This window comes from Ziziphus jujuba, chromosome 10, assembly GCF_031755915.1.
Source record: "Ziziphus jujuba cultivar Dongzao chromosome 10, ASM3175591v1".
In the NCBI taxonomy this organism is placed as follows: domain Eukaryota; kingdom Viridiplantae; phylum Streptophyta; class Magnoliopsida; order Rosales; family Rhamnaceae; genus Ziziphus; species Ziziphus jujuba.
The window spans coordinates 3,497,870-3,524,713 of record NC_083388.1 but is presented as its reverse complement, the minus strand read 5'-3'; the positions used below and the strand labels follow the sequence as shown (position 1 = coordinate 3,524,713).

Below are 26,844 nucleotides of genomic sequence, written 5' to 3'. Positions count from 1 at the left end.
AAAGAAGAATTCTGGGAGTTTCTTGTATGCCCTGATGAAAGGGTTCCATAGATATGTGCAGGGAAAGTGATCGCTCAAACAATTAGACTTCTTTGTCAAGCAGAGCAAACCGTTGCAGGAACCAATTACTTCAAACTCATACGAGTTTGTTATTGGAAATTCCAGATATTCTAAAAGGTGAAACCACTCGTCTAAGCGTTCGATTTTACATTGAGGGTAGCAGGCCAAATATCCATATTGATTCTTGGCGCAGCGACTGGCATGCATGGAAATAAATCTAGAATCGGTGAGGATTTCATACCAGGTTTTGCAAACGGTTCTAAATTGGAGAACGGTTTTCCCGGGAAGTCTGCAAAAAATATTGGGTAGGAGTTCCGTTGGTAATTCAGACAACCGGCTTCTTCTTTCTCTTCCACACACTTTCTTCATTGCTTCTCTTCTAATAGATAATACAATCCGTCGGAAACAAATAATGCATTTACAAGAGGACAGGATACGGGGTGCCACCTTAGATTTGTATGCAATATGAGTCCGAGAAGAAGAAGGTTTCCTATTAGCAAAATAAATAAATTTCCTTTTCTTTTTTTTTCTTTTTTTTTTTTTTTGTTTTTCTTTTTGATTGGTGATTTTATCTCACCCCCTCGACGGTTTTTTTTTTTTTTTTTTTGGTTTCACTTTGCCCTCTAAATTTTAAAACATCTCCCCTTGTTTTTAAAATATAATTTTCAATCAATTAGTTTGATCATGAAATATTTCTTGATAAATTTGTTAAAATTATTCTTGGTTATTGTTCAAGATTTTAAAATTAAATTAAACAGTTCAAAATAGAATTACGTCACTTATGAATATTTAATTTCATCGAATTTATATGGAAAAATGCATGAACTGGTTTAACTGAGAAGCAATTAATATTTTATTTTAAGTTGCAATGCCAAGGGATTTTATAACAGGGGGCGGGGCACGGCGCAAAAACTAGCATAAATGATGAAGCAGTTAGTAATTCTATTTGTATTGTAAAAATTATTGGACACATTGTATTTATACATTTTCAGGCTAAATTTATTTTTATTTTGACTAATAAAAACATATCAATTTTATTATTGAAAGTTTGGTGTACATAGATTAAATGATATATGTCAGTGTATAGAACTGTCCAATTTATATAATTCAAGGTTATATCTTTACATATTGTTAAAAATACAGTACGACATGGATATGTTCGGTATGGCAGATGATTGTTTTTGACTTGGACGATGGTTTACTTTCTCAAGCAAAAGTACTTATGAAAAGTGCAGTGAAAATAGTTCATATTTATTAAAATTAATATATAAAAACTAATAAACAGGTCTAAATGATTGATTTTGTAAAAATATGAAGTTTAAATGTAATTACAAGAGAGCCGAGAGGTATAAATAACTTTTTTTAGGAATTAAATTTCAAACTTTTAATATAAAACAATCAGATTAAAAAATTAGAAAATATACGAAAAAGTTATGGTTTTTATATAAAATCACCTTTTTTTTTTTTTGTGTTATATTGAATAATGTTATGAAAATAACTTTTATCTATTAAAATTAACATGAAAAAACCTAAGAAATGAAGCCAGATAATGATTTTTCAAAGATATAGACTTTTAAGTGTATTTAGACGAAAACCGAGTGTGCTTATGAATAAGTTGTTTTTTTTTTTTTTTTTTTTTTTTTTTTGAATTTCAATATAAAAAATCAGATTAAAAAAAATATATAGAAACTATAAAAAAGAAATAGAATTCTGGCGTCTTACTTTGTCCTGGAAGTGGAACACCCGCGCTCTGAAACAACAAATCTCGCTCAGAAACAAAAACAATCTCTTTCTCTTATAGGCAGTGTTGCAGTTTAAAGATGGAAGAGCCTCTCAACGGGAACACAAACTCGGAGGCGGAGGCGGCCGCTGCGGCGTTGGCGACGGCGGATAGCGAGGAAGAACCAATGGTGGGTCCAGGACCACCAGTCCCTCGTGTTCGGCGCAAGCGTCCCCTACAGTTCGAACAGGCCTACCTCGATTCCCTTCCCTCTGCTAACATGTATTTACCCTACTACTCTCTCCCTTTCTCTCTATCTTCGAGTTTTAGTGGGAGGAGTTTAGGGGTTTAGCTGTATTTTGAATTTGATCTCGCTCCGTTAATTTTCTATTTCTTATTTTAATACGAAGTGGTATTACTTGCTCCATTTACTTTTAAACTGACCAGAATTTGTAAATTTAATTTGAGTTTAAAGTTTATGTTCTTGCTCAAGTGCGTTAGTTGTAATTGCTTGCAGTGATTTACTGTTTTCTTCTTCTTCCCCTGGCAAGATTTATCTTTTTCATTTATTTATTTATTTTTGCTTACATTTTGTATTTTATTTTATTTTTTTTTTTAATTTTCCCCTCTGAACAGGTATGAGAAAAGTTACATGCACCGCGACGTGGTTACACATGTTGCTGTGTCTCCGGCAGATTTTTTAATAACTGGAAGTGTTGATGGTAAAACTAAGATTGAGATTGTTTGTTTTTCTAACCTTCCAACCATCACAATATTCATCTTCTTCTCTTTGTTTGAATTGTTAAAGATAGCTCTATGGTAAAAAATTTCATAATGATCTTTAAATACTTAAGAGAGTATATATTTTCGTTTGCAATGTGTTCAGCCTACTTAGCATTATTGAAATTTCCTAATATTATATAAAGCAAAGATGCACGTCATGCATTTTCCATCGAGGTTTATGTTTGGTTTCGTTTCATAAAAAGTTGTACAGGCATTCTTTAGTGGAAATAGTAACATACTAAAATATCACTCTCATGTTTCTATAAAAAATTTCTGTTAGATTTGATTCACACACATCCAAAACTTCAATTCTGTTCCTTTGTAACATGCCATATCTTGATTGCTAGTTTTAGAATAATATTAGTGCATACTGATTGAATAGTCCATCTTATTGATTGCTTAGATTGTCATTTGTTCTGTTTATGTTTTATTGATTATCAAAGTCTTACTTTCTTTCCCCTTTCGTTTTTGGTCTTCTATTCACCAGGACATATAAAGTTTTGGAAGAAAAAACCTGTTGGCATTGAGTTTGCTAAGCATTTTAGATCCCATCTTGGTCCCATTGAAGGCATAGCCGTGAGTACTTCCTCCTTACACTGCTCTAATTGTATTTCTATATTTTTGAACATTTTGTAATTTCATTATGTTCTTATATATATATATATATATATATATATGTATGTATGTATAAATTTACAATCAATCTTAAAGCTTTTTTTATTAGGAACCAGACCCAACTATGTATATAAGCCAACATGAGACTTACCATACTCCCCTATATGTGTAGGCTTACAAAATATGTTGACATAACTGGGGTTATGGTGTTCAAAAAGTTTCAAACATAAGATCGTACAAACAAATTGAGTCCTAATATAATATTTAGTTACCATGAGTCTGAAAATTTTAAGCTCTTAGGTAGTGGATTAACCTTATGATTTTATGCTGGCACAACACTTTAATATTGTTGTTGGTGCAGTCATCAACCATGACTTGGTTCAGCCTTGCAGGTTAGTGTTGATGGTTTGCTTTGCTGTACAATTTCAAATGATCATGCTATCAAGATATATGATGTAGTCAACTATGATATGATGGTCATGATTCGCACATCGTTTGTTCCTGGAGCTGTTGAGTGGGTCTCCAAACAAGGGGATGCCAAAGCCAGGCTTGCCGTTAGTGATCGAAACTCATCATTTGTATACATATACGATGCACGAGCTGGTTCAAATGAGCCTATCATTTCCAAAGAGGTATATTGGAAACTTCACTATAAAAGAATTCTTAGAATTACTGAGAGTTTCACTTATATTTATCATATTTGGCATGCTTTACTTGTACTTATTCATTAAAATTTGTTTCTTCTTCTTCTTCTTCTTATTATTATTATTATTTTTCGCCAGATCCACTTGGGCCCAGTGAAAGTTATGAAGTACAACCATGTATTTGATACTGTGATTTCGGCTGACGCAAAGGGAATAATTGAGTATTGGAGCCCTTCCACATTACAGTTCCCAGAGGATAAGTATGTTTCTATCATTGTTACCCTATATTCATTTGGTACAACACTACTTATAACCAAACCCATATTAGAATGAAATGAATGTATGTACTATGCAGTTCGATTTCCATCCCTATCCCATCTGCTGTGAAAACTTTATCTCTGTCTGGTCACCATTATAGGGTGTTCCCAGTGCATAGAAAATTATTTCTGTAAAGAGTGGGGGGTGAAATATCTATTTTTCTAATTTTTACGTGCCCATGTCAAGTTGGACTTGGTTAGATTATAACTTGCTGTGGATGTCTAACACACTGTTTTGCATTGTTTTTGCAGGGTCAAGTTTAGATTAAAAAGTGACACAAGTCTCTTTGAAATTTTAAAATGCAAAACTGCTGTATCTTCTATTGAGGTACTATACTATGGTCTGCCAATAAAAATACTGATGATATTTTTGGTCTGCTTTGTTCACAAAATCTGAATTTGTCAATATCAATGCAATTTGAGAACCTCTTAATGCTTATGATGAATGGCGAAAGAAAAGTTATCAGTAAGCATATTTGTATTATTCTTTCAGGTCAGCCCTGATGGTAAGCAATTTTCAGTTACATCACCTGATCGTAGGATACGTGTATTTTGGTTTACTACTGGTAAATTAAGACGGGTTTATGATGAATCTCTCGAGGTGATGTTAATTCTTTACTTGAATCTTTCCAAAGACTATATTAGGCTTTTAACAGCTCTGAGTGATAAATCTCTTGGACCAATAAAATTAGGTGGCCCAAGATCTCCAGAGAAGTGATGCACCTTTGTACCGGCTGGAAGCTATTGATTTTGGGCGTAGGATGGCTGTTGAGAAGGAAATTGAGAAAACAGAAAGTGCGCCACAGCCAAATGCTGTTTTTGATGAAAGCTCGAATTTCCTTATATATGCAACCCTGCTTGGGATAAAAGTAAGAAAATAATGTCATGTACCTTGTCCACTCCTTCACCTGCTGGTTGGAAAAACCATAAAACACCAATCAGCAATTCCTGTGCCTTTTGCATTCTTTATTCCTTATTGGAAATAAGTTTCATGTCGTTTCCCCATACCCCAAAAAACTTGGGCAGGAAGCATCGGCTTTTAATATGTTTTAAATTTTTCCTTGTGTTTGCAGGTGGTAAATTTACACACCAATAAAGTGTCCAGAATTCTTGGAAAGGTGGAGAACAATGATAGGTTTTTGAGAATAGCCTTGTATCAAGGTGATCGTGGCAGTAAAAAAGTTAGAAAAATTCCTACAGCTGCAGCAAATGCCAATGAGAACAAAGAGCCTTTAATAGATCCTACTCTTGTATGTTGTGCTTTCAAGAAACACAGGATCTATCTTTTCAGGTACTAGACAACTTTGGACCATTTTTACTTACTGTAAAACTTATTTGACACTGGTGCTTTTATTTAAGGTATGTCTTGGTGAATGTAGGTGGTTTCTAATTGTTATGCGGTTGACTTATCACATCCCTTGTGAGAATGCATTTGCTTGAATGTGAACATTTTCCTTGGGAGCATCAGTTATGCAATTTACAACTGACCATATTTATATTTCTCATTACCTGCTTTCTGAAACTCTTTTGATCTTACCATGATAGTCGAAGAGAACCAGAGGAACCTGAAGATGCAAGTAAGGGAAGAGATGTGTTTAATGAAAAGCCACCTCCTGATGAACTCTTGGCTGTATCAGATATTGGCAAGTCAGTCACAACTTCTCTACCTGACAATGTGGTAAGTTCCTACCTATTGTATGTTCTTATTCTATGATTTCAATAACTGCATTGTTAAAATTGAGGGAACCATGTCATTGATTATGAAATGATCACTACTTGAATATACATTTGCCATAAGATATATGTCCTTAATATTGCTTGTTTAAGTTTGTGCATTTATGTATAGATCTGTGTTTTGTCATCTTATGCCTTTTTTTGTTTTTTGTTTTCTAAAATCTTTCATTTCCTACATCTCAGATTTTGCATACGACCATGGGTGACATACACATGAAATTATACCCTGAGGAATGTCCAAAAACTGTGGAGAACTTCACAACACACTGCCGAAATGGCTATTATGACAACCTTATTTTTCATCGGGTCATCAAAGGCTTCATGATACAAACCGGAGATCCTTTAGGAGACGGTACTGGTGGTCAATCTATTTGGGGCAGGGAGTTTGAAGATGAATTTCACAAAAGGTATTGATCTTTTTGTTGTTGCCAGATATGCATATTTTACCTTAAGCTAAGTATCTGATATCTTCTTTCTTTTCCATTTGCTTGGACTCTGGAGCTGCCTTTGAACCATGACTTTGCTATGAATTCTTCAATGCGGTTGGCATGTTTAATATCTTATGGTTTTTCCATCTGTAGTTGTTGGAAGTTTGCTGTAAAGCCTGCCAATCTATATGATCCTTATTCTTTCTCCATGCTAGTTCAATTCCCCAACCCCACCCTAGTCATAGTTTAGTTTCTTGCTATCATAAGTTAATTACATCATATAAGCATTATAATATAAAACTAGAGCTTTTGAATAGGTAATTTTTGTGTATTCTATTTTAGATGTGCTCTGATGTTGACACTTGCGGGTTTTTTTTTTTTTTTTTTTTTTTTTTTTTTTTTTTTTTTTTTGTGGGTGTTTCTTTCTTTATTGGAGCAAGCATCTTCTTATCTTGATTCTTTACATGTACTTATTCTGTCATCCATTTGGACATGTCACTTCTGTCACTGCAGCTTACGGCATGACAGACCTTTCACTGTCTCAATGGCAAATGCTGGCCCAAATACGAATGGATCGCAGTTTTTTATTACCACAGTGGCTACTCCTTGGCTGGATAATAAGCACACTGTTTTTGGCAGAGTTCTAAAAGGAATGGATGTTGTACAGGTATACTTGAGTTTTTTTTAGCACTCCTTGAGCACTCCTTGTGTCTATATTATTTTAAGTATAAAGTCGAATTACGTTTCCATGAGCTTGCTGATTTTTATATGGCTAAATAGGGTCCATATATATTGGAATTTGGATTATGAAGAAACAATTCCAATCTATAATTTACTTCATTTTATTTTTATCAATTTTGATAAATTTTCGGACTGTGGCTCAATGTGCCTGGAAAATCTTGAACTCATCGCAAGCACATGATCACCTCCAATATTTGTATATTGTGGATATCATTGTATCCTTCTGTTTATCTGTTTTGATTTTGTAAACATCTAATGCTCTTATATATTTTTTGACAGGCTATAGAGAAAGTCAAGACAGACAAGACAGATAAACCCTACCAAGATGTCAAAATCTTAAATGTAACTGTCCCCAAATCTTAGAGTTTCTTCCTTGTAATGATCTTGTCTGTCTAAGCATGGTTGTTGTTGTTTTTTGATGATCTTGCCTGCAAAAAATTGTAATTCAGGAAAGGTTTATTCCATTTTCCTTTTTCAGTCACTTGTAGTTCTCTAAAAATTGAAATAGATTTTTTGTTTAAATTATGACGAACAATTTTGTGGAGGGGTATAAAAGAGGAAGCTCATGATGATTGATAGAAGAACTTAGGAAAGGGAATGAAAAAAGCATGTATTCTGAATTAAGTCCCTGAGATTAGGAACATGCTTGGCATTGTTTTTCTTGTAGCTTTTTCTTCTAAGGGATACTTCATAATTCAAACAAAATTGATGTGGAGTTGGTCTGGGTTGTAAACATGGTCAATGTAGTTTTCATTCTTCTTGAAATTATCGTCTTTAAGTGCTTTTAAACTTAGTCGAGTTGATCAACAAAAATAAAGGAAAAAAAAATATAGTAATAAAATTAAGCTTATTAAAAATGAATAAATCTTGAATTTCTACAAACTCAAGTAGATCTTGGTTCTTTTTATTTATTTTTAAAAAGTAGATCTAGTTTCTTGATTTGAGTTTCAGCAAAGATTTAAGCTTCTTACCTATATTTTAATTGAGAACTTAGTATAAATCAAAGTTGTTTCTATTTATTTATATTTTGGGTTAACGTGGGGCTGAAGCCAACGCAAATATCGAAATCACTTTGTATTTTTTGGGGGTCCAAATCGAAATCCCTTTCGATCAAGCAAAGAACACATAAAACGAAGAAATTAAAGCTAGAGTTTGTTGGCCACATGTTTTTTTTATTTTTTTATTTTTTTGTTATTATTATTATTATTATTTTATAAGATTCATTTACCAAATAAGTTTGTACAATAACATGTTAAAAAGTATAGAATTTCTTATTTTGAAGGAAAGTAGTACAATTTGAAAAGATTTTTAACACACACATGTACATATATATATATATATATATATATGTATGTATTACACTTTGGAAAGTATATAGTATTAGGAAAAAGAAAAAGTCAGTGATAAGAAAAAATAGACCATAATATACAAAGCGTGGTTTAAGATTCCTAAACTTATTAGTACTTTACACTTTTTTTTTTTCCTCGAGATCTACAGTGTTATGTTTACCTTCTTCCAAGCACTTTCTCTTTTTTTGGATAAATTTTTGCACCTTGGTCAAATATATCCCATGGTTACCACGAGAGTGTTTTGACCATGTCTTAAAAATGATAGCATTAATTCTCTCAAGCTTTTTTTTTAAAAAAAAAAGGGAGAAAAAACATTAATTCATTTAAGTTTCTTCAAATTTTCGTCATTCCCTTGTAGTCCTTTCTATTACTTTCCCTACTCTCTCCTTATTGTTTCCTTCAATTGAAAATCGAAGTAAACCAACAACCAAATTTATGTTGAACCTACCAAAGAATAAATGGGATAATACCTTCCTAAAAAGGAAAAGATGTCTTTAGGTAGAAAGAGCAACTAAAGAACCAGTGATCCTATACCTGGTATATATATATATATATATATATAATTTTTTTTTTTTCACCACCAAATTCCTATTCTTTACCATAGTAATTTGATGAAAAATTTCAATCTAACAATTTAACCCAATATTTACATAATAACGATATCAATAGAATAAGAAATTAACCAAAATCCAAACAAGTAATAAAATCTCCAACACCCGACCTCCACGACAAATGCAACAGGCCAGGTACCTCTCTAATCCCTACAAAGAGAAGCAAACAAAAAGAGACACAAATCATATTCACTCACCCAACACCCAAAACCCAAAATCTCCTTTCACACTTGTTCCATCGATCACACTTTTTAACAACAACAACTACAAAAAAGTGGACAAAACCCATAAATGAGAGAAAATTATATATTTATTTTATTTTTCACCCAGAAAAAAAAAAAAAAAAAAAAAACTAATGGAAATGTATGAATAGTGGCAAGCATCATGTGAGTGAATCCCTCTCATAAAGCCCACCTCCTCTAAATTTTTTTAATTAAGTCCCAAATTTCTTCAAACAGGTCACGTGGGTGGAGGCTTAACCTCCACAAGCTCACACCCACCGTCCACTTCCATCCAAGACAAGCCCACGCCTATCCTCATGCCGCCTCATTTGGCTAGCTTGGGTCCGGACCCCCCACAAATCCCCAAATCATGATCTGTGGACAGCCTAACCATTTCCCGTCCTTAGGTCAATTTTCTTCCTTTTATGCTCACATTGTCGGTATCCTATGCATTGACTATCAAATATTTATTTTTATTTTTATTTATATGTAAGCTTCTTATGCAGTCTGTTGTATCTGTCCACCATCATAAACAAGGAGAAGAATAAAAGTATGTTGGAATCGAACAGTAAGGCCAAGCTACTAGCTAACATTTTCTTGAGTTTTGTGGTCAGGCTAACGTCAATAATATACATATTCTTAAATTAAAATTGTTAATAGGTGATGTTTTTCATTACCAGAAAAAGTTATATTATTTTTTAGTGAGAATGATTAGATAACAATCACTAGTGGTTATCAAATCGGTAATGGTATAAAAAATAACAAGACAATCCTTTATACCCAATTTAACAAATGTCCAAATGAAGATAATTTAAAGTCCTCCTATCAAATTAAAAAATAACTTTCCCAAGGAAAAAAAAACAAGAAAAAAGAAAAAAGAAAGAAAGAAAACAACAAAAAAAGGCAAAATATTAATAGATAATTTCCATTAATCATCCACAAACCACTTATGTTTTGTATATCTAACATTATATATTTTGGCAACCCAATGTTTTATCATATTAATTTAGGTTTTTTGGATTTCATAACTAATTCTTTTTTTGTTTTTGTCTCTAAAAGGAAATTATTCAAGGCATGATGGTAACAAATTTGAAACAGAGCTGAAATGAAAAAGGCTTCCCGTCGAAACAATTCCGGAATTTGACTCAATAAACAGTATATATGTATTTTTTTGATATAATACCCAATAAACACTATATTATGTGAAGTAAATGGTAAAATATACTTGTTATTATTTCACTTTTGTTAACTAATAATAATCCACTTGTGTCTCCGTACAGCTTTCATCACTTGCAACAATTTCTCTACTAAATTTAAATGGTGGTGGGATAAATGGTGGTGGTGTACATCTCAACAATGCCCAATTCACGCCTTGGAAAAATGGGTGACGCTTAATCGCCGATGCACCCATGGTTGACCCCAATCGCCTTCCGGGATCCTTCGCCAATAGTTGTCCGATGAGGTCTTTGGCGGTGGCAGGCACCGCTGGCTCTTTAGGAAACTCTAGTGCTCGGGCCACTATGTTTGCTAGGGTTAACTCATTGTCCACACCCCTAAAAGGTGTCACACCATAGAATAGTTCAAACATAAATATCCCTAAAGTCCACCAGTCTACGGCACTACCATGACCCTCACCGGACACAATCTCGGGCGCCAAATACTCGTGGGTTCCAACAAACGACATGGATCGGACATCGATGGGCTCGGCCACAAACTCGGGCCCATTACGGTGGCCCGGTTTCTTCTTGCGTTTACTTTTTGGGTGGAAGCATGAAACTGCTGGGACTATACAGTTTGGGATAATGCATGAAGAGGAGGCAAAAGGAGGTGGATCAAGTAAGTAGTCTTTCTGTGGGGCCGCAATGGTTTGGTTTTGATCAGGAACAATCTGAGGCGTTGCAGTGGAACTATCACACTTTAACGAGAGGTCAAAGTCTGTCAGCATGATGTGGCCGTCTGTTCGAACTAACACATTTTCGGGCTTTAAATCACGGTAGACTATCCCCATCATGTGTACGTACTCCAGAGCCACAACCACCTCTGATGCATAGAACCTGAAAATAAGTTTTAAGAATTACATCAGTTAGCATTTAATAGTATTTCAATAATCACCTCCAATTTCTTTATCCCAATTGTCTTTTTTCAAACATCTTAATAACCAAGCAATCAGCACACCCAATTCCCTTTTTCTTATAAACATAATACGCAAATTTGCTCTCCATTCTTTATTTGGAAGTCAAATAGAAGTTAGCGAAAATAGTGGTGGATGATGAATAATATATGGCCAAACCGTTTCGGTAATTTAGAGTAATTGGAGGGAAATGAGGTATAATTGATAATTTGGTGTCAATAATTAATGCTAACATGTTCACCAAAATGACAAAATGATAACTTCACATTCTTTTTTCTCTTATCTTTTTTTTAAACAATTTTCCCTACTTAAGGACCTCGTGATTGATTCTTTTTCAACCCTTTATTGATTCCCTCCTTCCTCCTTTTGCCACCATTAATTTCTATCGTACTTCATTTCCTTCTTTATCATACAAAGACACTTCATTTCCTTCTTTATCATATAGAGACACTTTGAAAAGACTAGTGCAAAAATTTCAAAACACTAGAAATCTCTGTCCTCCAAGGTAACCGGGAGAGATATAATCAGACAAAAACAGTAACGATAGGTCAAAAATGCAAAGAACACACAAAAATTGGGGGGACCCCAGCCTTTAAAATTTATTGTTAAGAACAAATAAAATAAAAATAAAATCCAGAAATCACTGTGAAAGTTAACGGAATCCATAAAACAGGAATTCGGATTTCCTGGAGATCCATGAAATAGAACAAAATATTCCCAACAGATCATCAGCATGAAAAGACATATACACCCTCCCTATCGCTTAATTAATAGCCCTACTTTTTTCTGGTAATTAATTAATAGCCCTATTGAATTTCCTTGAATTATATATTTGCATATTGTATATGTATATTTTTTGGTAAAAATATAATATAACATATATAGTATTTGTATATGCTATATAAAATACGACCAGAAGCATTTAATATCTCAAACCCCATCCCCACTCCCATCCACCCACCTATAATGTGCTTACTTTTCCCTTTACTTCTTTCTCATGCAATATAAAATAATATTTATTATTTCATTACCATTTTTCTATAATGTCTTTTTAAATAGCTACTTCACAACTAAGCAAAACATATATGTACGTATTTCTTCCTCAGATTTACTTAGTTCATGTACTAAACAAATTGCCTTTTAAAGTCACTTTATCATAAATTAACCAAATAGCAAAAAGGTGAACCAAAAGAAAGAAATTGTAATATATTAGTTTATATGTATATCATGAAGCAATAATCAAACATGAATGAATTAAAACAAAAGGGTCATTCTTTGTTAAAAAATTGATTGCGATGAATTAATAACTCCTAACCCACCTATACCTAAAGATAGCAAATATCATTTCAGTTGGCCTTAAAAGCTATTAAAAACTAAAAACCCTATTGAAATGAAGTTAATTTCTCAACCTCTATGTCTCTCTCACTATTACATAAAAAAGCTATGATGCAAGTAAAAACCTTTCATTGCTCAACCAACAGCAGCTGCTACCTCTCTCTCTCTCTCTCTCTAGATATATATATATATAATGATAGGGTAAAAAATTTATGAAAAAGGACGCCATGCCGGAAAGGCCTTTACAATGCACCGTTTTGAGCTGGCCTTTGGCTTTGCCACCATTATTTGTTACCAACCAGTGGTTGACCTCCCTGATTTATTTAAAACTATGTAATACATAAAACATTTATTTGGGGGGTAAATTAATTGTGGTAATGGCATTGTTGTGAAATGTTGGAAGTAGAGGGCTTAACTGGTTTAGAGTACCGAAGATTGGCACATGATGCTAATTTACGTCCAGAGCAGTACAGGAGGACTTACAGCTTAGTGGATCTTTTACGTACGTGCATGAAATTATTGATTTTTGAAAAATTAAAAAGTCAAATCGGAAACACGTTATTTAACGGTACGGCTTTCGGCCAATTGGCAACTGGGAGATTATTACTGCCGAGCTTATGTGGGCTTCACCGCACCTGACAACTTACTCTCTCATTCTGTAAAAACAAAACACGATTTGATCCGGTGTACGACAGACACACCGTAAAGCCTGTTCACTCCGAAATCTCAAACCCACCTAAACAGACAATGACCGACTGTAGGGGCCCACTCAAATAGCCGACAGAAACACCCCGTTCCGTCAGGTGGTGAGGCCCACACCATGACCAATCATTTTCACCGCCGTGGAGAATAACATAAACACGGTGGCACCGAAACAAAACCTCTTCGAATTTTAAAAAAATAAATTAATTTTTTTTTCTTTTTTTAAAAAAAAAAAAAAAAAAGGCTAACTATGATTACGGAATAGACAAAGAGAGGGATGCGAACCTGACGGCTAGTTCTTCGAAGCGCTTAAAAGGCTGGCGTTGTCGGAGCACGTGTAAATCACCGCCGGGACAAAACTCCGTCAAGAGGCAGAGCCACCTAGGTGAGTCTATACTCGCGTAGAGCGTGGGCAAAAAAGGGTGGTCCAACAATTCCAGAATTTCCCTTTCTGTCCTCGCCCTTCCTTCTTTGCTACGACTCATCAGCTCCTTCTTGTCCATCACCTTCGCCGCAAAAACACAGCCCCCGCCGCCTCCGCCCCGACCGCCGCATTTCAGCTCCGCCAAGTACACCGAGCCTATGTCTCCGGAGCCCAGCCGCTGAGCGAACCGGAGGTCCGCCAGAGTCAACTGCCGGTTCGGCGATTCCGATCGCATCCTGTGGATGGCGGACCAGCAAGGGTCCTTTGACTGCGCATGCGGCTTCGACCCGACCGCGGAGCCTAGATGTGCGGAGGAGGAGAAGGAGGAAGCCGCAAGCGTGGCTTCGGAGCCTGAGCTTGTGCTACGGTTGATTTCGGCAGTGGTGGCGGTGGTGTTGGTTGTGGTGCTGGAAGTGAAGCTGAGGCTCTGGAGGTCGTCGGCTAGGTCGTCGAGCCACGGCTCCATTGTTGGAGGGGTGGAGAGAGATAAAGAGAGAGAGAGAGAGAGAGTGGAGAGAGAAAGTTGAGAGTGAGGGGGAGAGAAGAGTGAGCGAGGGAGTTATTGAAGTGTGGGGAAGATGGTGTTGGGCCGGAAAAGCGGGTTTGGGCCATATGGGGGGCCTACTTTTAAAGCTTGGCTTGCCTGGAATTTGGGTACAATGGTGGGCCGGGTTCATTCGTCATAAATAATTTCATTACCCAATCATTGATTCAAAACATTGCACATTCAAGAATCCAGAATATATATATATATATATAAAATATTTTTACCAAAAAAAAAATATATATATATATATATAATTTATATTTTACACCCTCCCCCCCCACAAAAAAAAAAAAAAGGAAAAAAAGAAAAGAAAAAAAAGATACATAGAATATAGAGAATATCAACATCTCTATCTATATACTGTAGTTTTTCTCCCTTAATGGAGTTTGAGATATTCTTAGCCCAAAAAGAAAGGATTTTGAGATATCTTGTTGCATATATTTCCATCTCTCTTATTTCTCTGAAGTAAAAGTCCGATCGAACTAAGCCAAAATATGAATAGAAAAATTAAAAAAATATATAGGTCCATAATCAATACAAATTTAATATGTTAGAAAAGGAAAACTTCATATTCTTTTTATTAGGAGATAAACTTTCAGAGTCTATATTATGTATTTAATTATTTATTTCCACAAAGCTTATCAGCATTTGTTAAGTGGTTATATGTTACCATTAAAGTAAATATTCAAATTTGAGTTTCTAATATGTAACATATTAGAAACATGGTATTATATAGATCTAATTCACACAATCTATTAATACAAGTTCGTAAGAAATTGTCAATTTGCAAATTTAATTGTAATGGGTTGGATCCATGACAAATCAACTTATTAATAGCAGCTATGTTAACGAGTAAACTCATTAACATCTATTAACTTGTTTAGAACGGCTTTTTTTATAATTTTATTATATGTTAAGAAAAGTAATTATCCTTTAACTACAAATCTATGGGATTTAGGAGAGTTTTTGAGTGAAAAAATTATTATTTGTTATATATTTTCTTGTACTGTTATATGATTTCTAATAATTATTTTTTTATTTTATAAATTTGATTTATTACAAAAAAATTTATATGTTTTGAATATATTTTAGAGGCGGCTACATTAATAACAAAAATTTTAGGGGCAAAATTTAATTTTAGCCACATTTTTACACAATTTTTTACTGAATTTTCCAAGTATACCTTTGGTTATTTCATTTATTTACTTAAGAAGATAAAGTTTTTATGAAAGGTCTGAAAATTTTCTCACTCCTTCAAAACAATTTTGCAAGTTTACATTCTTATTTCTTAGAAGGGGTCTTAAAATTTTTAAACCTTTTTTAAAATAAGGTAGTGGGTGTGAGTTTCACTTCCAATTTATTTAGAAAGACCCTGAAAACTTTTCACACCCTCCCAAACAGATTTGCAAGTTTTAGTTATTTTTCAGAAGAGCTCCAAAATTTTTGGCAACTCTTCTAAAAAAAATTGCTAGTTTGCAATTTTGTTATTTAGAAAGAAGGTTGGAAAATTTTTGCATCAATTCTAAAAACATTTGTTAGTTTGCAAGTTTGTTTTTTAGGACCCCTTCTAAAAAATATTTGCAAGTTTTCAATAGCAAGGGCTACTTAGAAGAAATGTTAAAAGGGAAAGCTAAAATTATCAATTTTTCAACAGGTAGCTAAAATTAAATTGTAACCATGGACTGTGGTTACCACATGCAATTTCCATATATTTATTTTATCATAAAATTTAATTATATTTGTTACTACTTTAGTATATATATATATATATATATTTATTTAATTTAAATGGTTTGTTTATAATGAACATGTTTGAATTTTGATTTCTACATGTTAACTTAATATATCATATTTGTGCTAAGAAAATTCAACATGAACATGGCATAAGCAGAACCATTTCAACATGATCCGCTGCCAAATCTAGTGTAGATTATATATGTATAAAAGATAAATCACTGTAGGTATTTTAACTTTGTTTTGTTATTTAAAGCAATAAGCCTTTAGTATTATTTTTGTGGTATATAAATCTCTGACTGTATATATATATATATATAGTATTATTTTAATCCTGTGGAGATAATTTAGTGATAATGTTGACACTTACTCTTTTTTTTTTTTTTTGGCTTAAAATGTTGACACTTCTTTATGTGTGAAGTTTTGGGTTAAGATCACCCATATGGTGAAAAAAACAAAGCGCACTACTTTTAATTATCAAAATTTTATTAATTGTTACATGACACTAATGAATTGGTGGACATGAACTTTTTAAATGAAATCCTTATAAGATATCAATGTTTATGTTCAAGAGGTATGAACCCATAACCACTCTAAGAAGATTGCCATTTTTAATACAATTTACATTCTTTATTGAAAAATATGAAGCCAATAATACCCATTCAAATTATTCAATAGTACTTTAAACAGATAAGTTTCATTTAAAGAAAAAGCTTCAATTAGAATCAAATATTTGTATGCTGTTTACTTTGTGTCGAGATAATAATTTTTTCAAGATGTATGGTTCATATATATTATTTAAGAATCAAATTTTTTATTTTTATTTTTTCCTGGTTGACATAATTAAAGAATATTTTCCAAAAAGAAAATGCATGAAAATTAGGATTGATAAGGGATGGGAATTGATCAGGCTAGCTAATTACATGTGTGTGCTCAGGTGGCTTGGATTTTTTGAGATGGTCTAGTATACTATTGGTTTTTGATTCCTTGTCGATTATTTGTCTCGGTACACATAATTTATTATTATTTTATTTTAACATATATGGTTTGCCTAATCTCTATTATGTTTATGAGGACAATATATATATATATATATATATATACACCAAAATCACTTATGTTCTTGAAGTCGGGCTTCAAGTTTACAAAAAAAAAGAAAAAAAAAGAAAAAAAGAAAAAAAAAAAAAGAAGATCAAATAATATTGTCCATCAAAAAAGAAAAGAAAACCACATATTGATATTGCTTAAACAGCCAAAAAAAAAAGTAATAAATAAAAATCTTTTATGTTGCAGTAAACAAAAATCTTCATATATATATATATATATATATATTGTGATCTGTCAATTCTTCATATGTACATTATACATTGTTCATTTATATGTTCAGTTAGGAGTCATATTCAATTAATGCTAAATCATTCATAATATTTAAGATTCAACACAAGATCATTTAATTTTATACATTGGAAAAAATTTTCTTTTTTTTCTTTTTTGCTTTTTTTTTTTTTTTGGGGGGGGGGGTATGGATTTAAAAAAATTGTAATTTTCCAAATTCTTAAAATTCTCCCCTAAAGCTCTTCCATAAACATATTAAACGGATTAATTTAATCAAATATACCATGCATATACTTTGTTAATTAATTTTAATAACAAAATGGCAAACAAGAAGAAGAAGCCGCCCAAAAAACACAATCTAAACGTACAACTTGTCACAAAATTCCGCTTGTACTAAGAAAGCATTATGTTATAATTGCTTACCACCCAATTAACATTACAACCAAAACCTGCCCTACATCCATATATAAACGCATCCACTCCTTACAACCTTATATATTACACTTCCACATCATATATATTGCTGGCCTGTTTGGTTTGGTTCACAAGTTCATCAACTACGTGTTCAACCACAATTTGATTGGACAAATATATATAAATATATATCAATCTCTGGTTCAGATATTTCAAACTCACTGAGATTTCAAAGCTCCATTAATTATTCATTGATGAAGCTCGTTTGTCTTCAACTTGCTATGTCCCTGTCTTTACCCATTCAACTTATTTATGTTTTTGTTTTCTCTTTACGTCTCTGATAACAACATTATGCTATATTTATGTACTGCCGATAAGCACCAAATAATAAAAAATATATATATATAAAAAAAATCCATATGCCTATTCCTAAGTAATCTCAGTAATAGCTATCTGAGTTTGGGAGGGAAACAGTACTCCACATCTAAATCGCTTAATTATTTGGTTACTTATGATTTGGTAATCGGAAGAGGACTAGCCACACAGTACATATACAGGGAATTCGAAAGATGTACCAAGCTTAACAATTATTTTCTCAAACATTAAAATTAACTGATCCAAAGAGAAAGTTAATTAACTATTAAAGTTTTGAATCTTAATTTCTATTATGGATAAAAAAAGGAAAGCATATTCAAAATGGGTTGTTGGATGTATAAGTCTTACTGGCCAATATTTTCGTATGCATGTATATGTATATATATCAGTCATTATGTATTAGAGGCTTAGCTAATTTTACCATATATGTTATGTTACTTTCTCCTCCCTTTCACTGTTTATTTATTCGATTATATATATATATATATATCATGGTAAAAGTACCAACTTTTTAATTAATGCTTTCTTGCCTCGAGCAAACAGCTACATATATATATATATATAGCCACACACACACACATTAAAGTAAATAAATGTCTCATATCAAAGTTGGTTATATATTGCTGTCACTAAGAAAAGCCAAAGTGTATACATATATAAATGTCTTTCCAATTAACAAATCTTTCAATCCCTTAAAGTTAATAATTTCCAAATTAATTATGATAAACTCAATATGCTTTGTTTGCCGAATCTCAAAGCTAGTGTACCACAAAACATTCCATTGGTTGCCAGTATATATCTATTTGTTTCATCTTCTTGTGCTTTTCTCTCCAACACACACACAAACACACACACACACACACACACACACACACATATATATATATTGACAGTCAAACACTGCATAATTGCTTTCTCTATCTCTCTCTAGCTAGCTATCTATTCCTTCATGCAAAGCGTCTAACATCAATGCATGCAGCACTGTGCATGAGAGAAAATAATAAGAAAAGTTGATGCATAGAACCTCCTTTTCTTCTTCTTCTTATATAATTTGGAATAATGATGAGAAGGTTAAGATAAATAGTAATTACTATTACTCTTTTCAATTAGAAATTCAAACCCCATGATTTGTCCCAATTGATCCGTCAAAGAAGGGGGTAATATAGATCACCTCCATCATGATGGGTATTGGGTAAAACAATAAAAGCTAATTGTCCACCTACCAACCAAAAACAAAAAAAGGCCAACCAAAAATATATATATATTTTTTAATTTTTAAAACCATAAAGTGGCTGTTTCATTATTTATTTGGTGGTTTTTACCATTATTACAAGATAATCAATCAACCCCCTCCTTTTTCTTTCTTAAATTAATCATAACGTCAGGTTTCACTCCCTTTTGCATTGCACCAAGTGGCTGTATAACTAGAATGTACACAATATGCTTCTTTTCTTGTGTGCTTTATTTAACCTTTTTTATTCACATGTTCTCTGCTTTTCTTTCTTTCTTTTTCAATCTAAATTTTGGTTTTTTATGAAGAGGAAAACTTTTTGTAAGCAGGATATGTGAAGTTGGTTTCTTTAGATATGTGTGTCTCAATTAATTTATTCATACCCTCAAGTTGTCCCCTAGTTTTTTTTTATGTCTTTTGAACATTATCTTTTCCTTTTGTTGTTGTTTTTTTTTTTTTTTTTTTTGGTTTATTTCTTTATAGGACAAGTTACAAAAAGAGGAAAACCTTAATTATTTTTTATTATTCTGTTTATTGTTTGGCTATATATAGTACCATATAGAGTCTTTATTGCTTCAATTGGTGCTATTTTCTCCTGTTAGAACACATTTATTAGACTATTTAGAGTACTTTTTTTTGTAAAGAAAGGTAGTCCCATAGAAAAAATAAGCATCTTTTATTTGTTAATACTAATTTATTATTTTTCTACACTCTTTTGTTATGTGAGATTTTGAGTTTTAGTAATTTTAATATTTTAAAAAAAATTCTTCCCTTTCAAATGTGCCAATATGGTTAAATTGTTCGCAATATCAAAGTACTTTCACAAAAAAGTTCATACATAGAATTCTTAATTTTTATTACAAAATAAATGTTCATTAACTAGTTAACCATAAGTAAGATACATTCTTATTTAGACATTGCCAAATTAATCGATTGATAATCGAGGCGCAGCACCTGGTCTGAACTGTAAAATTCACTGTCAAATTAATAACAACTTTTATTATATTGATTGCTCCCAATAGGAGGACTATTTAAATGTGACGATAAATCTTCATTATTTGGGGCCAACAACATTTTTATTCTTTGTAACCAAATTTCCATCCATATAATTAATGGTCATGACTCTTATAAGTTTTACAACCATTATGCATTAAAGTAGCATATACTCTAATGTGCACTTTATTCTCAGTCAAGCAAATATTAATCTTTTTTATTTTTATTTTTTGGGATAAAAAGCAAATTAATCTTTATACATTAAACAATAAAAAATGAGGAATTCTTTTTTTTAATTTTTTATTTTTGTGGATGTGGTTTTCTTATGTAACACTACCAATTTTCAATTTTTTTTTTGGCTGAAAAAGAAAGTAGCACTTACACTGGTTACTATAATTACTTGAAGAATAATGTTTACTAAATAATTCTAACATAGTGATGAGCAGCTAATGAAAATTGGGTAAGAGAGCGTAATGATTATCATTGTTTTGGATCTTTCTAAAAATTGGGCCTCAAACAATAATTATCCACCAAAACCCAAAAAAAATTAATCGAACTCGGATCTTGGATATAAATCCATAACCCGAATAGCTGACGAGGCATGAAAAAGTCTACTCCCGAGTCAATTTGGCTGGACCCACCCCGACTCCGACTGTCTTTCTTTCCATCAAAAATCTTCTCCCCGCTTCAACTCCTCTTTCTTTTGAGGTAAAATTAAATACTTTCTGGAACATCTATCATGTACTATTATTTTTTTTTAAAAAAATTTATAAATAAATAAATAAAATTAAAATATTAAATTATATTATTTATCTTCGTACGGATCCTTAAAAATAAACAAATAATTTAAATAAAAAGTCCTTTTTTTTAATTATTTTTTATTTTTAATTTTCCGCCATTTTCAATAGCGAAAGAAACAGTAACAGTTGCTGTGGTTTTTTCTGTTTTTGTTTCTGAGAGACTGATACTTCTCGTGATTTGCATTTCAACTTTTCCCCTCTCTCTCTCTCTCTCTCTTTCTCTTTCTCTCTCTTCATTCACTCTCCGCTCCAACCTCCCCTAAAACGTTCACAGAAAAGATGAAAAGTAAATATAAATGTTAATTTTTAATACATTAAAGTATTTTTAATCTTCCTCTTTCGAACCCTAAAGTTTCTTATCACTCTGTTTGGTTTCCTGGAAAGTTTCTTTTTTATTTTTTCTGCTGCTTTTTTTTTTTTTTTTTGGCTTGGAGTTTTTTCCGAGTTTTCTGGACGTGCTTCCCGATCTCGTCTTTCTGGTAAGTTTTCTTTTGTTTTGTTTTTATTCAAATTCTGTATTTTGTTTTTGTATTAGTTTGCTTATCATTTTTTTTTTTAATTGTCGTTTTAGCTTGAATTTTACTTTGGATTCTCATTTTTAAGATTCGAAGTTGCTTTTTGGTTTCATTGTTAATAATCTGATTCTGATTTTACTTTTTTTTTTTTTTTGAAAAGAATCGATTTTCTTAATTTAATTTGATCATATTATTGGTGGTAAAATGTCAAATTGATTCTTGTTAAAGTATTTTCTGATTGTGATTATTGATATTTGTCGCTTAAAATATTTGGTTTTTTTGGGTATTGATAATGCGCTTTCCGATTATGAGTTTCTATTTGGCATTTTAGTGTTCACTGCTTTGTTGTCTGAGCATCATATTTTGTGGGAAAAGATCCGAACGAAACCTTCCGTTTTTATTGTATGGTTTGAACATTGTATATTCTTAAAAGTATATAGGAAGTTCCACAGGGTAGCTATATTCGCCTGCGTTTGTTAGCCAAAATTTATTGGTCAAAATCTTAGAGAATATAATTGTGAAGAAAGGTGTGAATTCTTCAATGGTCTGTGAGGAGAAGGCATAATTTACTTGGGTCTCTTTAACTAATTTTTCATGTGTCAGGAATGAGGAAACTACTTTTGTTAGTGACTTGTAAACTTAAAAATGCCAAAAAAAACAGGTATATGAACAGGTTGATGCTGAGTGTAGTCATGTAAAGCGTTGGATATGGCAATCTTTTATTGGGTCATGTGCCAACTTTTTGTGAATGAAATTCAAACTTGATGTCTTTTTACCTTCACGTTGAAAAGAAAATAAAGTTAATTGAACTAAATGACAGCTTAGCTTAACCTTATATGGACATTTCTTATAATAATGTGCCAAGTTAACATAGAACCGAATAATAATTTACTTATGATTAGCAAATAAGATCGTTTCAGCTGTCTTCTTGGTTGGCCTGATTCAAATATGTGTGAAATTCCCCTTACCTGTAGCTCCATTTTCAATTATATACAGTGGTTTTGGATTTATGCAATTTGTAGTATTGCAGATGATAATTATGCATGTCTGCCACAATTAAGAAATAATTTCATTGACTTGTGATTAACTGAAATGCAGCAAGCATGGAAGGATATGGATGCTTCATTTTGAAATCAGTAGAGGGATCTTAAAGGGTCATTCAAATCGGCAAATCAGTATGATTGAAGAGAAGTTGAATGGATATGTAGTGTGGTTTCTTATTTCTGTGTTCCTCTGTCTCCATAGTGCTTCTTCAGAAATGGGCTAGTACAAATTTTCAGGCTTCTTTCTACATTCTGCCTTTTTTGTTTTTTTCTACATGATTCAAGCAAAGATGAGTATGTTGCACAGTACATGTGAAATTGTTGAATCCACAGAAGAACTAAGTTCTCAGTCAAAAATGGATGAGTATGCTGGAAAACAGTCTACATCAGAAATTGGAAAAAAGTATTCAATAGAGGATGATATTAACAGTCTCTTTCAGGCAATTGAAATTAGAAACTCAGCTAGGAATTCAGGCTTGTCACGGGAAGCAGGTAAAGATCCCTTGCGAAAAAGTGCTATGAAAAGGCCAATTCGAGTAAGCTCATCACAAGCATCGGGAATTGGAATATCGGAGCCTGTAAGTTTGAAGCAAGCATTGAGAGGATTATGCATCTCTCAGGCATCAGAGATGGCCGCTATGAAGCGATTATCAAAGCCATCTGGTTCATCAGGGGTCTCGGAAGCAGGAACTATTAAGAGGTTGTACAAGGCAGTGGTGGCTGAGGCCAATGGATCTGGACTTCCAATGAATGAAGGTAAAGGGAATTTAGTAGAAATCTCTCTAGTTCCAGATACATCAAAACTATCAGATAAGATAGGCGAATCAGCATCATTAACTAGGGCAGATTTACCAAATCCGAAGGCTCAACTTTATTCTGCTATGGTTAATGTACCGACACCAGAGGCAGTGATGGCAAATTCACCTCCAGAGGATCATGATGAGATTGCTCCCCTGCCCACAGAGAAGAGTGAGATTAATGGGATTAGGAAACTGGAATCTGCAGATTCTTCGTTAATTGCTCATGCCAGTGGGAAGTCTGTCCTGGCTGATGAAGTGGCTTCCACCTCAGTTGAGGTTCCAACTAATTCACCAAATTCAGAAAAGGGCCAGAAAGGTAAGTTGCATTATACTGCTTCTTTATCAGGTTTTTACACCGGCAGTAAGGGCAGCAAGTCCTTTTGCAGTAGTCCTCGTTTAATCAAACCCATCTTCAAGAACAGGAACTTTCTTAAAAACAAAGTGAAAGAGGATTCTAGTTGTGCCTCCTCTAGTTCCAATCTGCATGATGGAAATATTGAGAATGATTTAAATCCCTGTGTGAGTAATTTGGAGAACCAAACGCAGAACTGTAATTCAAAGCATGAAACGGAAGAACATGAGAAAGCATCACCAGCCTCGGGTAGTACAAATATTAGCTTTGAAGTAAATTCAAGTACTGTGGACACAAGTTCAAGCAAACCAGATATCAGTTTGAATTGCAGCAATGGAACTAAATCTCTAGTGAGGAAGGCTGAAGAGAGATCAAGATCAAGGGAGAAAGGGGAGTTCTCTCAAAGCTCAAAAAGTAGCATTGGAGACTATAGCAGTTGTACAAGCACTAGTGAAGAAAGCAGTTTGAGTGGGTCTAGTCGTAGTGGAAAGAGACCTCACATGTCAAAAGATTTGAGGTGGGAAGCCATCCACCATATTCAGAAGAAACATGGAAGTTTGGGTTTGAGACACTTTAAGTTACTAAGGAGGCTTGGTTGTGGAGACATTGGGACTGTTTATCTTGCTGAGCTGACTGGGACAAACTGCCTATTTGCATTAAAAGTGATGGACAATGAATTTTTGGTATCTAGGAAAAAAATGCTTAGGGCCCAAACCGAAAGAGAGATACTACAAATGCTAGATCATCCTTTTCTCCCTACTTTGTTTGCACATTTTGTGTCGGATAAACTCTCATGCTTGGTCATGGAGTATTGTCCAGGTGGAGATTTGCATGTGTTGCGGCAAAAGCAACCTACTAGGAGTTTCTCTGAACAAGCGGCCAGGTATCTTCATTTTTCTTATTTGACTGAGTAGATTGATTTCTGCAATCAGAAACTGAGCACTATTTTCTTCCTTTTTATTTTCTGTTTCTGTATTCTAAATTAAATTATTGCCATTCTACTTGCAGGTTTTATGTTGCTGAGGTACTTCTTGCGTTGGAGTATTTACATATGCTAGGAGTTGTTTATCGAGACTTGAAACCAGAAAACATCCTGGTTCGAGAAGATGGACACATCATGCTCTCGGATTTTGACTTGTCGCTCAGATGTGCTGTCAATCCAATGCTAGTTAAATCATCATCTCCTGTCATAGAACCTGCAAAAAAGATGTCAAGCCCATGCACTGAATCTAGCTGCATAGACCCATTCTGCCTCCAACCATCCTGGCAGGTCTCCTGCTTCACTCCCAGACTTTTATCTGCTGCAGCAAAGTCTCGGAAAATAAAATCTGAGCTTGCTGCCCAGGTTAGCCCACTGCCACAGCTTGTAGTGGAACCAACCAGTGCCCGGTCGAACTCATTTGTCGGAACCCATGAATACCTAGCTCCAGAAATCATTAAAGGTGAGGGTCATGGGAGTGCTGTTGATTGGTGGACATTTGGGATCTTTCTGTTTGAGCTGTTATATGGCAAAACACCTTTCAAAGGTTCGGGAAATGATGATACATTAGCCAATGTTGTTTCAAAGAGTCTCAAGTTCCCAAATAGCCCTTTAGTTAGTTTTCATGCAAGAGATCTGATCAGAGGCCTCTTAGTAAAGGAGCCTGAAAATCGGTTAGGATCGGTGAAAGGAGCTGCAGAGATCAAGCAGCACTCTTTCTTTGAAGGCCTTAATTGGGCATTGATACGGTGTGCAATACCGCCAGAGCTGCCCAAGTTTTATGATCTTGGAGCTGGTGCAGCATCTTCTTCACAGAAACAGGAGAGCGCAAAAAGTAAGGACTTGGAAGGTACAGGAGAGAATGTAGAGTTTGATCTGTTTTAGCTAAAATTAATCTTTTCTAAACTTTCTTATCCACGTTTTTTAACCGAAAGTATAGTTTATAGTGTAAATGTAATTCAAATATTGGTGACTAGTTATAGAGTATGATATAATACCGAAACAGTAACTGAGAGTTCAAACGGGAATCGAAATAGCATATATCTTTTCTGTCTGATAAATTGAGCTTTATTCTTGATTGCAGCACTAATATATATATATATTTTACCAAGTTTTGGCTTTTGAGGCCCTTTTATATATTAAAAATTGTTAGTTTCTTCTGTCCCAAAAGATCAAATTCAACATTAAATTGTTCCAAGATAATATCTAGTTGTTGTGCTACTTTAAGACTTAGTTCAGTACTACTTTAAACATCGGCAACACAGAGAAAAATGGTGGTTAAGGTTGTTGTAGCTTTCTTTATTTTCTGCGCACTTTCTATTTCCATCAATTATGTTTGGTGGGAAGGAAATAAAGGGAGATGGAGAGGTTAAGATAGGTCGGAGATGATGACAGGAAGATGTAGAGTAGTTATATTTATTCCTCACTTTTTTTTACATAAATTGTGATAATGATTTAGCATTTTCTGTCTTTAAATTATTGTCTCATTTTAGTTTACTGGTTGGATCTTGCATAATAAAAATATACCGGTCTTGAACTTATTGACATAGTTAAATTGTCCCAGCTGTTAAATTTCATTACGTTTTGACAAATTAAGTAAATAAGTTTGCATTTTTTTTTTTTTGAAAGAGTACTTTCTTACTTTTTTTTTTTTTTACCCATTTTATTAAAAAAAAAAAATCCACTCCAATTCCAAACATATCTTATCAATTTCATTAAATTCTAATAAAAAAATTAACAAAAAGAAATGTTTTTATATAATACATTTGGGATGAGATTGCATGAGAAAAATTCAAGGACCAAAAGAAACAGGCTCAAAACACAAGATTAACTTTAATAATTATTCCAAAACTATTTTTCCTTGGTAATTTATTTCAAAACTAAATTTATTAATGACTTATTTACCCAAAA

At 33.2% G+C, this 26,844-nt stretch overlaps 3 protein-coding genes across 3 annotated transcripts; 2 read left to right on the top strand and 1 right to left on the bottom strand.

The window, feature by feature from the left end:
• The first annotated feature begins 1,759 nt into the window (after window positions 1–1,759).
• Window positions 1,760–7,708, top strand: LOC107410507 (peptidyl-prolyl cis-trans isomerase CYP71). The gene is made up of 13 exons (XM_048469177.2): window positions 1,760–2,062; window positions 2,417–2,502; window positions 3,051–3,139; window positions 3,571–3,810; window positions 3,961–4,082; window positions 4,392–4,467; window positions 4,633–4,740; window positions 4,832–5,008; window positions 5,213–5,430; window positions 5,685–5,817; window positions 6,057–6,280; window positions 6,815–6,968; window positions 7,322–7,708. The coding sequence occupies exons 1-13, from the start codon at window positions 1,881–1,883 to the stop codon at window positions 7,403–7,405; spliced, it is 1,893 nt and encodes a 630-aa protein (XP_048325134.2). The 5' UTR covers window positions 1,760–1,880; the 3' UTR covers window positions 7,406–7,708.
• Window positions 7,709–10,421: 2,713 nt separating this feature from the next.
• Window positions 10,422–14,363, bottom strand: LOC107410509 (serine/threonine-protein kinase D6PKL2). Its single transcript, XM_016017940.4, has 2 exons — window positions 13,677–14,363; window positions 10,422–11,277 (listed from the first exon to the last, which is right to left on the bottom strand). Exons 1-2 carry the CDS (start codon window positions 14,279–14,281, stop codon window positions 10,473–10,475), a joined length of 1,410 nt encoding a protein of 469 aa, XP_015873426.3. The 5' UTR covers window positions 14,282–14,363; the 3' UTR covers window positions 10,422–10,472.
• Window positions 14,364–21,275: 6,912 nt separating this feature from the next.
• On the top strand, window positions 21,276–25,994 carry LOC107410542 (serine/threonine-protein kinase D6PKL1). Its single transcript, XM_016017986.4, has 3 exons — window positions 21,276–21,723; window positions 22,858–24,837; window positions 24,963–25,994. The coding sequence occupies exons 2-3, from the start codon at window positions 23,078–23,080 to the stop codon at window positions 25,816–25,818; spliced, it is 2,616 nt and encodes an 871-aa protein (XP_015873472.1). The 5' UTR covers window positions 21,276–21,723; window positions 22,858–23,077; the 3' UTR covers window positions 25,819–25,994.
• Window positions 25,995–26,844: the final 850 nt, after the last annotated feature.

Coding starts and splice junctions, on each gene's coding strand:
- LOC107410507 (XM_048469177.2), top strand. CDS start 1,881: ATGGAAGAGCCTCTCAACGGGAACACAAACTCGGAGGCGGAGGCGGCC. Junction 2,503..3,050: donor AATAACTGGAAGTGTTGATG/GTAAAACTAAGA, acceptor TCTATTCACCAG/GACATATAAAGTTTTGGAAG. Junction 6,969..7,321: donor AAGGAATGGATGTTGTACAG/GTATACTTGAGT, acceptor ATTTTTTGACAG/GCTATAGAGAAAGTCAAGAC.
- LOC107410509 (XM_016017940.4), bottom strand. CDS start 14,281: ATGGAGCCGTGGCTCGACGACCTAGCCGACGACCTCCAGAGCCTCAGC. Junction 11,278..13,676: donor TTCGAAGAACTAGCCGTCAG/GTTCGCATCCCT, acceptor ACTTATTTTCAG/GTTCTATGCATCAGAGGTGG.
- LOC107410542 (XM_016017986.4), top strand. CDS start 23,078: ATGATTCAAGCAAAGATGAGTATGTTGCACAGTACATGTGAAATTGTT. Junction 24,838..24,962: donor TTCTCTGAACAAGCGGCCAG/GTATCTTCATTT, acceptor TTCTACTTGCAG/GTTTTATGTTGCTGAGGTAC.